Source organism: Perognathus longimembris, chromosome 1, assembly GCF_023159225.1.
Source record: "Perognathus longimembris pacificus isolate PPM17 chromosome 1, ASM2315922v1, whole genome shotgun sequence".
Lineage (NCBI taxonomy): Eukaryota > Metazoa > Chordata > Mammalia > Rodentia > Heteromyidae > Perognathus > Perognathus longimembris.
In genome coordinates this window covers 15,162,331-15,174,445 of record NC_063161.1, presented here as the reverse complement: position 1 = coordinate 15,174,445, position 12,115 = coordinate 15,162,331, and the positions used below count along the sequence as shown (strand labels likewise).

At 39.0% G+C, this 12,115-nt stretch overlaps 1 protein-coding gene across 1 annotated transcript in view; it reads left to right on the top strand.

The window, feature by feature from the left end:
- Nucleotides 1–1,692: 1,692 nt before the first annotated feature.
- Nucleotides 1,693–12,115, top strand: part of Utp20 (UTP20 small subunit processome component) — a 95,458-nt gene continuing 85,035 nt past the window's right edge. Inside the window, exons 1-9 of the mRNA XM_048357365.1 lie at nucleotides 1,693–1,861; nucleotides 3,007–3,087; nucleotides 4,211–4,277; nucleotides 4,392–4,524; nucleotides 5,327–5,515; nucleotides 8,757–8,838; nucleotides 9,759–9,896; nucleotides 10,471–10,626; nucleotides 11,500–11,646. Coding sequence (XP_048213322.1) covers nucleotides 1,817–1,861; nucleotides 3,007–3,087; nucleotides 4,211–4,277; nucleotides 4,392–4,524; nucleotides 5,327–5,515; nucleotides 8,757–8,838; nucleotides 9,759–9,896; nucleotides 10,471–10,626; nucleotides 11,500–11,646 — 1,038 coding nt within the window. The 5' untranslated portion in view covers nucleotides 1,693–1,816. The remainder of the gene's footprint in view (nucleotides 1,862–3,006; nucleotides 3,088–4,210; nucleotides 4,278–4,391; nucleotides 4,525–5,326; nucleotides 5,516–8,756; nucleotides 8,839–9,758; nucleotides 9,897–10,470; nucleotides 10,627–11,499; nucleotides 11,647–12,115) is intronic.

The window sequence follows — 12,115 nt, the reverse complement described above, 5'->3', positions numbered from 1 at the left end:
CCACTAAGAAAATTAAATAGAAAAAGATATAAGTATTTGGGAGTGGATTTGACAGTATACTGGGACTACTGCTTCACAGTAGGAATGTGTACCCTCAGCTATATTCAAGCTTCCCACCTCTACACCCACCTACAATTTATGTGTGTCAACAAACTGGCATTTTCCTGAAATCTGTTTCTTTAGATGAACCTATGAGGTTTGTAACCCATAAAAGGCTAAGACCTATCTAAAACAAAACAAGGCTTATTATTAGCCTTCTAGAAACCAGACAAATCTTGCTCACTTCAATGTCTTATACTTAAAAAACAATCCAATTCCATCTATGGTGGTTTATTCCAGCACTTGGGAGGCTGAGTCAGAAGGATCTTGAGTTTGAGGCTAGCCTGGGATTCAAGGCAAGACCTTGCCTTCCAAAGAAGTAGATAACCCATAAATATGAGGGAGCCACTCAAATACAATAATAACCTGGTAATGAAAGAAAATATCGATGTTGTGATGTCAATAATAACAATTGGAAAATGTTGCGTCTGCTGTTCACTTCCTCAGCCTATTTGCCCCTCAGTGCATTTGTATTTCACTTCCTTTCCTCCACATCAGTCTGTACTTGTTAAGGTTGATATGTGTCCTTCACCTTGTCAGCACCCAACAGCTACTTCTCAGCAATTAACTCAGTACAGGACAGTTTCTGGCTTTTCCATGCCACAACTAATCCATTTCTACTTTGCTGACTCTTTTACCCAGTCACCAATATCTCACACTTGAAGTGTTTAGATGTTTTCAAGAGTACATTTCTTGTTGGACAATGTCACCTCTTCCCTCCCTCTGTCCCAGTTTTTCCTTCCCTTCCTCACTCACAAGTTTAAAATAATATTCTTTGAAATACATTTCTGAGGCTGGGCACTGGTTGCTCACACTTGGAATCCTACTCTGAGGACCTCAGTTTGAAATCAGCCTAGTGCAGAAAAGCCCTTGATATTCTTAACTCCAACTAAGCACCAAAAAGCCAGAAGTGGAGCTGTGACTCAAGTGGTAGAGCACCATCCTTAAATGAAGAAAGGTAAAAGACAACACCCAGGCCCTAAGTTCAAGCCCAGGAGCTTCACAAAACAAAAATGAAGAATATCAGAGTTAGGAGGAGAAGGTTGTAGCTTAGTGTCTTTGGTCCCCCCAAATTACCATAAATAAATGTCACAAGTGAACTAAAATTTAGAGTCCGAGTGAAGACTGTCAATTTTTAGTTGCTTAATATTGATTTTTTTCCTGTTACATCAAAGGAGCTTAAAAATGTTTTACTTCTCACATTTAGAGTTCAGTGAGCATTCCAGTAAAATTATGAAACAGTTTTTGCACAGCGCAGCTTCTTATGGGCTTTTCTGCCAGGACTGGCTTCAAACCGCGATCCTCGCATCGCAGTCTCCTGAGTAGCTAGGATTATAGGATTGAGCCACTGGCGTCCGGAGCGTGTTTTATTTCACAATGAAAACATTTCTTACTTAACTTTTTTTTTTTGCCAGCCTTTCCTCAAGAGAGGAAAAGAACAGCACTCGGCAGACCCCTCCCGTCAGCGCCGTCCCGCCTCCTTCCGGCTTCCGGGGATGAGTGCGCATGTTCCGTACTCTTCTTCTGCCCACGTGACCGAGCAGGCCCCGCCCCGTCCCAAACATGGCGGCGCCCAGGAGTTCCAGCCGCACGTGAAAGGGACTGAACAACCGGGGCTCCGCGACTGCGGTGTGAGAGCCACTTTCTCTTCCCCACCTTCGGCTGCTTCCCTTCCACCCTGCCTGAGCCCCTCGCGGGCCGCTGCCCCTCTGCAGCCATGAAGACAAAGCCTGTTTCCCATAAGACGGAGAACACCCACCGGGTAAGCGCGGGAGTTTGGGCCCGGGGCTGGAGGACCCCCGCTGTCCGCGATGCGGGTCGCCGACGGCGAGACTGCGGGGGGCTGCGGGGCCTTGGGCCTGGCGTGAGTCACCCCCGCCGGGGACGTTACCACGGGGAGGGAGGAAGGGAGGGAGGCAGGAATTTGGAAAACGGATTCTGTCCCTGGTTTGTAATGTTTGGTTCTTTGGGGAAATTCCATTGAGTCCATAGTTGGAATTCATTAGCCCAGGAGTTTGCCTGGGTCCGAATCTCCCCTGCTCTTTTATCTATAAAGAAATGGAGAAAGGATGGTTCAGACTGGTGGTGGGGTGTGTGTGTGTGTGTGTGACAGAAGAGGTGACTTCCAGCTCGCTCCTTCCACATAAGGGCTTCCTGACGGTTTCTTTCCAGGACTTGGTAGCTACCACTTAGCTAGGTCTCTGTGCTTTGTGGTGTGGTAGGAAATCTTAGGATACAGCGTTAGCGTTCACCTAGATTGGCTGGTTTAGCGTGGAACTCTTACCTTGAGATGACAACTTGAAGATCTCAAGCATGTGAGAAGTATATTCGATGTCTTCGAATAGTAGCAGCCCATCGTTTAAGGCCCTGTGCCTGTCAGCCTGTTTTATACTTATCTTTGTGTTTCTTCAGCGATACTTAACCTTCGTTTTAAAATTGATTTTTAAAAAAACCAAGCAGACGGGGCTGGGGATATAGCCTAGTGGCAAGAGTGCCTGCCTCGGATACACGAGGCCCTAGGTTCGATTCCCCAGCACCACATATACAGAAAACGGCCAGAAGCGGCGCTGTGGCTCAAGTGGCAGAGTGCTAGCCTTGAGCAGGAAGAAGCCAGGGACAGCGCTCAGGCCCTGAGTCCAAGGCCCAGGACTGGCCAAAAAAAAAAAAAAAAAAAAAAAACCAAGCAGAAAACAAGACAAGTTAAAATTCATTTATTTCACTCTGAAACTTCAAAGCAAGCATATCCTTATTAGTAGAGTTAGTGCTTATTATGTAAGGAGGTTTATTGAAGCTTTACACTTAATAATACTTCCACAGCAAAATTGCCCACTTGTGATTGTTGTGCAACACTTAGATATGTAATAAGAATTCAATGGTGATTTATCTTCAATATGCTTTCTTTCCCAGTTTCTTACATTTGCTGAGCGACTCGGGAATGTGAATATCGATATTATTCACCGCATTGATAGAACTGCAAGCTATGATGAGGTGAGATAATTCGATGTTGCTAGTGATCAAGTGTTTGGTCTTTACTTCTATTTATTTATTTTTGTTCTGTTAATAGTAGTGAATTTTTTGTCAAACTATGCTTTTCCGAAAGTGAAGTTCATTAGATCTGTGCTAATTATAGAAGCCACATAAGAAATGAATTTTTTTAAAGTTTGATAAGGGTTAGGGGTATGGCTCAAGAGGTAGCCTTAAGGCCTTGAGTTCAAGCTTCAATATCACCAAAAGAAAAAAGTGGTAATGATGAAGTGCTCAATGTCTATGTGCAGGTGGTTGGTACAGGTTTGGACTAGTGCAGATGTGTAGCATTTTCATCCTTGAAGAAAGTTCTCTGGATGATGCTATGTTAAAGTTGACTTGTTACTCAGCTAGCACTAATGACTGCAGCCTCTCTTTTTCCCATTTGTATTGCAAGAACTGCTGCTGATCCATAGTCCTATGATTTAAAATAATTTTGGTGATATCACTTTCCTACAGCTTAGTTTCTTCCTCAATAAAAGGAAAGGATCTAGATTGCATGGTTTTCTAGTTCTGACCACATTCTAACTCTTAGTCCTCGATGTTCTCTTCTATAAAAGGGAGGGGCTCGACTATGGATTTCTAATTATAAACACATTCCAATTCTGTGATCTTTATGCAGCATAAAAGGGGAGGAAGCCCTCTATAGGGGGATAACAGAATGTGATCACAACTGGAATCTAAACCTAAACTTGCAAAAGTCATTCTGTGATCTTTATGCAGCATAAAAGGGGTGGGGGGAGGTGTCCTCTATAGGGGGATAACAGAATATGATCACAACTGGAATCTAAACCTAAACTTGCAAAAGTCATAGGACAAGACAACCACATTATTTTTCTTAGTGTGGCTATTATATAAGCATTAGAAAGTTATTTGCTGCAACCAAATCAACTAAGTGCTTTTCTCTAAATATATTTTGATATTATACCTCTAAGTATGTAGTTAATACTCATTTAAAAAAAAACAAAAGAAGTTTTTAATTTCTTAAGTATTAGTCTTAAAATATTAGTATATCATTATTGCTATTAAAGTTGATCATAGTTGTCTTGGAGTTTGTCTGATTGATGGTCTGCTTTAATCTTGGCAGGAGGTTGAAACCTACTTCTTTGAGGGTCTGTTGAAATGGAGAGAATTGAATCTAACGGAACATTTCGGTATCTTTTATTTTGTTTGTATTTTATTTTACCATGATTAGTACTTTGTGTATTCTAAATAATTAATAATGTAAGAGACAAGCAAAATATACTCATTTTTTCTTTTTCATCCAGGAAAATTTTACAAAGAAGTTATTGACAAATGCCAATCATTCAATCAGTTGGTTTATCATCAGAATGAGATAGTTCAAAGTTTGAAGACTCACCTGCAAGTTAGGAACAGTTTTGCCTACCAGCCCCTTTTAGAGTAAGTAGATCTTGAGTGAAAACTTAATGGTATTTATCTGAGTTTTAAAAGAAAGATTATGCCTAAGATATGCTTTAAGTCATATGTTAATGACTTAGAAACAACAAGAATATTACTATGCCATTCCTGGGGCTTGAACTCAGGGCCTGGGTACTGTCCTTGACTTTTTTTTATCCAAGGCTAGTGCTCTACCACTTGAGTGGTAGAGTTTGACTTTTGGCTTTAAAATTTTTTTGCTAGTTAATTGGAGATGAGTCTTACAGATTTTCCTGCCCAGGCTGGCTTTGAACCATGACCCTCAGATCTGAGCTTCCTGAGTAGCTAGGATTACAGGCATGAGCCATCGGTCCCTGGGTTTAATTTCCCTTTAAGAAAAACACTTTTGATTACATGACTCTTTGAAGGAATATTCCTCTGCCTTGATTTCTTTGCTTTTAAGATTGGAATGATTTTGTATGTCTTAAAACCTAATTTAAAGCCATATTTCTGTGGTTCACATCTGTAATCCTGACTACTCAGGAGGTTGAGATCTTAAGATCTTAATTTGAAGCCAGCCCAGGCCGAAAAGTCCATGAGACTCCAGTCTCTACTAAACTACCAAGAACACCAGAAATGGAGCTGTGACTCAAGTGGTAGAATGCTAGATGTGAGCAAAAGCCACTAGGAACAGTGGTGCCCTGGATCAGCATAAAATAAAACTTGATTTTGGTTTAACCCACTGATCATAAGCCATTTACTATCATTAGGTAGATTTATAGTTTTCTATAATCTGCCTAATTACTTCCTTCTTTTTAAAATGTAGTTTGGTTGTACAGTTGGCACGAGATCTGCAGACGGATTTCTATCCACACTTTGAGGACTTTTTTCTGGCTATCACCTCCATCCTGGAGACGCAGGACACAGAGCTGTTAGAATGGGCCTTCACTTCGCTGTCCTATCTTTACAAGTACCTGTGGAGACTGATGGTGAAGGACATGAACAATATATACAGGTGACTCTCTTATTTCTCCTCTCCAGCGTTTTTAAATTTTTCTTTCCTCTTTTTTTTCTGACCTCTGTCTGACTCCAGACTACCTTTGTAGTGGACCTTTGTAGTGTATTATTTGTTTCCTTATGCAGAGTTGATTCACTAGTCAGTGATCCACATTCTCATTTACCAATGTATGTTCAATGCCTTTTAAGTTTGTATTGACCCCTTGTCTACAGCTATTGAAATTTTACCCACCCATCAAAGCCTGACTTTCATAACTTCCTCAAATATGTTCCAGGCACGTTAGCCAGAAGAAAAAGTTTTATATTCTGCATCTCTTTATCCTTTTTTTTTTTTTTTTTTGGTAGTACTGGGGTTTGAACTCAGTGCCTTAGGGTTGCTAGGCAAACATAGTACTGTTAATCCCACTTTAGCCCTCTCTTTGGCATTTTTTAAACCACTTATATTGTACAACCTTTATTGTGGCTTATTTGTAATGTAATTCTGTCCTTAGATACCTGATGAACTCTGTAAGCACATGTCTTAAACACCTGTGTTTTCTCAACTGCTAATACACTTTAAGAAAAAATATTTTATTGTTATTATAAAGGTGATATACAGAGGGATTATAGTTATCATACGCTTTTTAAAATTAAGTAATCGTATGAAGAATTTGTAATTCCTTAAGTCAGATTATGAGTACAATACATCTTGGTTAGTGTCACCCCTTCCACCCTTCCCCCCGACTACACTTATTAGGCAAAATAAAGACTCACAAGTTTTTATATATGAGGAAAAGAAAAGTTGAAGGCTGAGAATTGTAGTTCAAAGCCAACCATGGCAGGAAATCCCATGAGACGCTTATCTCAATTACCACCAGAAAAACTAGAAATGGCACTGTGGTTGAAAGTGATAGGGCACTAGTCTTGAGCAAAAGAGCTCAGGGACAGGGCCTAGGCCCTAAGTTCAAGCCCCGCAACTGATCTGCCGCCACCCCCCCCCCCCCAAAAAAAAAGAAGAAAAAGGGAATGAATTCCTGGAAGCTTTTTTGCTTAAAGAAAGGGAAAGATTATTATCTGTTTAAAAGTGAGGCTTAATGGGATTTTCCATTGGTCTTCTGATTATTTCTACATGATTTCTTAGTGTAACTACTGTTGGAATATGTAAGATCAAAAGCACACACACACATATTCACATAAAGGTGGGTATGAGAGTGAATAATGATGTTGGCTTTGTGCCCTGTCTCACACTCCTTTCATATGCTAGTCACTTTCTCTTTTGAACTTTGAACAAAGAAAAGTGTTTTTCCAACTTTTACTACTTCTCTCTAAAACATTTGGTAAGATGTATCAGAAGCCCAGAATTTTTCTCAGTAAACAAGCCGCTGGGTCTTGGGGAGTATAGTTTGTTTGTTTTGAATGGTTTTAGTTGTCATACTAGCCCATCACTGAAGTCAGGCTCCTCAGGTCCATATATATTTGTTGTCAGTGTATGACATCTTCCACAGCTTGTAGTATTGAAACACACATTTTTGTCCAAACCAATTCTTTTTACCCTTTCTTTCGTTCGTGTTCTCAATTAATATGTATTGAGTGCCTACCATATGCCAGCCCTTGTTTAGTTGCCAGTGATACCAGGCATTCTTCCTGTTTCAGCATCCTAGAGGAATGCTTGAACCATTTTAATTATATTTAAGGACTCCAAGATCATCTTGATTCTGTCATATTCACTCCATGAACCTTTCTTGTAAGCTGTTTGCATGTACTTGAGACATAATCACTAATAAAACAAATAAATGTCCCTCTTCTCACACCTCTCACATTTACTAGTGTGGGCATACCTGACATGATGAAGAAACAGTGTATGAGGATGACAGTAATTCGATGATGACAGAGGAGTAGGAGTAGTCAGGAGGCCAGATCATAAAGGATCTAGTGAAATACTGTAAGACCTTTGGCTTCGCTGTAGGGAAATATCTCCTGAGTATCTTATAGACTGTCAGCCTTTCTTTCTCATTTTACTAGCTTTAGCTTGCATGAATTCACCAGCTATTTAAGTAATCACTGGCTTCTTTCTTTTATTTCATCCTGTTACCAAATTAATCTCTTTGGACCTATATGTTTGTCATTCAGTCCAATTTTTATTATTACCTGCTATGATTAAGGAGCTGTTGGAAACTATGGATATGGCCAAAATAATAGTTACATTCTATGTTCTTCCATAATTAAGGAAAACAACAATGTGATTTCATAAGTAATGATAGCTCAATGGCTGTATGGCCTTGAGTAAGCTGGCTTACTTTCCTGCATTATCTGTGGAATGGGTTTTTGTTATATTTGGAATGGGTTTAAACTCAGCATACTAGGAATAGTGATAGTTCTTATCCCATAAAGTTGTGCTGATTAAATGAAGTAATACGCAGGAGATGCTAACATAAGGAATAAGGTAGAGCTCACATTCCTCTGCCTGGTATTCAGAGCCACCTCTTTACCTGGGTAGTTTTATCTGTAGCTGACCTGCTCAACCATACTTCCTCATTGATGCAGACTGGCCTTCCCCCGCCCCCCCCCCTTTTTTTTTTTTAAAGTTCTTGAAAGTGTTTTACTTCAGATTGAAAACTGAACAGTATCCACACTGTTCATTGCAAGATACATAGTATTCACGAATACAGTGCTGGTCATTGAGGAAATGTATACACACCTCAAGTTCTCCTTCATGCTTTTTCTTTTAGAAAGATACTATTTACCAAAAAGAAACTTCAACAGTAGAGGAAAAACTATTTTCCCAATAAATTTACAAAAACCTAAGATTCCCAATGGAATCAAGATTACCTTCCCGCTACCACCGCCTCAATATAATCACATGCTTATTGGAACACTAATATTCGCACCCTACAAGCAGACCGGCCTTATTATTGATTGACCATGATTATTTCTGCTTGTCCCATCTTTGCCCTCCTGTTTATCCTAATAATTTGGATCCCAGTCTTCACTTGAGTTCTTTCTGTCATTTGGAGCTGGCTGCCAGTTTCAGTTTTTCATGTACCTTTGCTGTGAGACACTTGTCTTGATATGCATAATGTTTGTAGCCTTTAGTTTTCTGGCAAATGAGTGTCTCACTAATCAAACTAAGTAGATATTAAACTTGTGTTGGTGTTCCTACTGCATATTCCTTGCATACCTGGCTCAGTGTTGTACTTATTATATACCACATCTATATGAACAATTATGTCATTAAACTATTTTATTTTTCTCATTTCTAGCCTGTACAGTACACTCTTGGCTCATAGAAAACTACATATAAGAAATTTTGCTGCCGAAAGCTTTACTTTCTTAATGAGAAAGGTTAGTTGGATACTTTGTATATTTATCAGGATACACCAATATATGAGTAGAGCATAAATCTCTTTTTAGTGTGGTTGCTATAGACTTATTTGTATAATAATGTTTCTATTTTAGCTTACCTTGAGGCTTAAGCTTTGCTCACTAATTAATGTAATATCATTTACTTTTTCCTTATTTTTATGTTAGTATATATTAATTTAACAAAAGAGTTTTGTTTATATTTGCATAATGCACATAATGTGCTTTGATCCATTTTACTTTATCACTCTATCTTACCCTTAGTTTCCCTTTTAAATTAATTTTAGTAGTTTTCCTTATTCTATATTTGTGAATGCATATGAAGTACTTTGGGCATACTCTTCTCCTACCCATCCTTTCCTTTCACCCTCCCCACTCATTGCAGTCATTCTTATTATATGGATTTTTGGCAACGTTCAGTGTGTTCGTATCAAAACATTCTTATATAAAATAAATATAGGAGCAATGAGATGAACAGGAATTTTTGTTTCCTGAGAGGAGCTGATAGCCAAATACCATATGGTTGGTCATATGTCTGTCTAAAATTTTCTTAGTAAGTTTTAGAATGTTTTCATATTAAAGCATTAGTTTGTGTGTTAAAACACATTGAATTTTATTTTATGCTTATAAAATGAAAATATATACCTTACTTTAAAAGACAAAGTGTTGCCTTCGGTAGGTTTTCTTGGTAGATCCATATCTGCTATACCAATGAACTCATCACTCTTGTGTGATGGGACAGGGAAGAGTCCAGAATTCTAGCCTTTTAAGATCATTCCAAATGCCTTCCAGACTTTTCCTGAATGTGTTTAAATGTGAATGTACAGAGTAAAAAGTTAGATTTCTTATTTGAACCTATTTATGTTGTGAATACTACTTTCCATTTCTATTTTACATTTTAGGTCTCTGATAAAAATGCACTTTTCAACTTAATGCTTCTTGATCTTCATGAACATCCAGAAAAGGTGGAAGGAGTTGGACAGTTACTCTTTGAAATGTGCAAAGGAGTTAGAAACATGTTTCATTCCTGTACAGGACAGGTAAAAAATGGGGAGGGCTGCTTGGCACTCTGTGGAAGGATTAAACACAGAAGACTTAGGCAAATGATGTGCCAACAGGTCAGCCTGTAGTCAGTAGAAAGTGCTGACTGGGGAAGTTTGGGGGGGGTCAAGAACAATGCTTCCTTATGTAGGCTTTGGATGCTTTTACTTATTACCATTGTGTCTTATTCATCCTACATACTTGGAGGTTTTTTTAACATGAATTCACTAATGGGTAGCGTAGATAAGGCAAGGTTGTTAGATGATAAATTTCTTTATGCTGGTATGGTGGTACATCCCTGTTTTCAGCAACCAGGAAGTTGAGGTGGGAAGCTGACCAGTAAAGGCCAGACTGGGCAACACAGTGAGACCTTGTCTCCTAAAACCAAAACCTCATGATCCTACTTTGGAAATTCCACTTGGGTTACACAGTTATCAGTCAAAGCTGATATGTTCTTGATTATTCTAGACCAGATTTTTAAGGGAGCTAGTATAGTCAGAGGGGTAAGTCATGGTCATATATTTAAAAGTAAGAGTTTATATGTTCATTTTAATTGCTTTTGTTTTCTCATAGGCACTGAAGCTAATTTTGCAAAAGCTAGGACCAGTTACTGAAACAGAAACTCAACTACCATGGGTATTAGTTGGAGAAACACTCAAAAACATGGCTAAATCTACTGTAGTCCACATCTATAAGGAACACTTTGCTACATTTTTTGACTGTTTGCAAGTGAGTTCTAATTTTTTAAGGATGAATGTGTAACAAGGGGTCTGCGAGTTTATTATTTCTGTTGAGTTTAGCTGAGCACTCATGGAGGTTGTATTTCATGATCATTTTCTTTGTATTTCTACTCACATGTGGATTTTCTTCCCTCCACCCTCTACACCTTGTTTTGTATTATTTTATTTTTTGCCAGTCCTTGGGCTTGGACTCAGGGCCTGAGCACTGTCCCTGGCTTCCTTTTTGCTCAAAGCTACCCTGTACCACTTGAGTCACAGCACCACTTCAGGCGTTTTCTATATATATGAGCATGTAAGGCGAGCACTCTACCGCTAAGCCATATTCCCAGCCCCCAGCCTCCCCTGCTTTATTTTGATGTTGTACCATGAGATTCAATAAAGTATGGTGGTTAAGAAAGGCTATGAGGGCCAGACTATTTACATTGTGACTCTACCGTTGCTGCTAGTGTGATTGGAAAAATCATTTAGAGTCTCCATTCCTCAGATTTTCAATCTGATAAATAGGGATGTCGTGTGCCCTTTCTTAAAGTAGACATGAGTAAGCTTACTAAAGACTTTGAAAGAATTCAGTTCAGGGCTGGGGATATAGCCTAGTGGCAAGAGCACTTGCCTCACATACATGAAGCCCTGGGTTTGATTCCCCAGCACCACATATACAGAAAATGGCCAGAAGTGGCGCTGTGACACAAGTGGCAGAGTGCTAGCCTTGAGCAAAAAGAAGCCAGGGACAGTGCTCAGGCCCTGAGTCCAAGGCCCAGGACTGGCAAAAAAAAAAAAAAATTAAAAAAAAAAATAAACTCAGATAAACAGGTGAGTTTGAGATTTCTTAGTTCTTTTTTTTTTGTCAAATTCTTTTTTGTAGGAATCACTCTTGGATCTACATAGCAAAGTGACAAAAGCAAACTCTTGTGAAAGTTCTGAACAGATTAAAAGATTATTAGAAATATATATGATACTTGTAAAACATGGAAATGGATCAAAAATAACCAAACCTGCTGATGTTTGTAAGGTGAGTTGCCTGCTTGATATGCCTGCGAGCGTTTATTTATTTTAATTTTTTTTTAGGCAAATAGTTTGCATTTTTAATGTTCACAAATCAATGTTTTCTCCATGACTTCTGTTCAGCCTGATAATTTTATTTGAAGGAAAGTGATAAATTACCTTTTTTTTTTCAAATTTTTATTATCAAACTGATGTACAGAGAGGTTACAGTAGTTTCATACGTTAGGCATTGGATACATTTCTTGTACTGTTTGTTACCTCGTCCCTCACACCCCCCTTCCCCCTCCCCCTTACCCTTTTCCCCCCTGAGGTGTTCAGTTCACTTACACCAAACAGTTTTGCTATTTTAACTTTTTGCTTTGTTTTGGTTTTGGCCAGCCCTGGCATTTCAACTCAGGGCTTGCGTACTATCCCTGAGCTTCTTTTCCTCAAGGTTAGTGCTCTACCACTTAAGCCACAGCACCACTTCCAGCTTT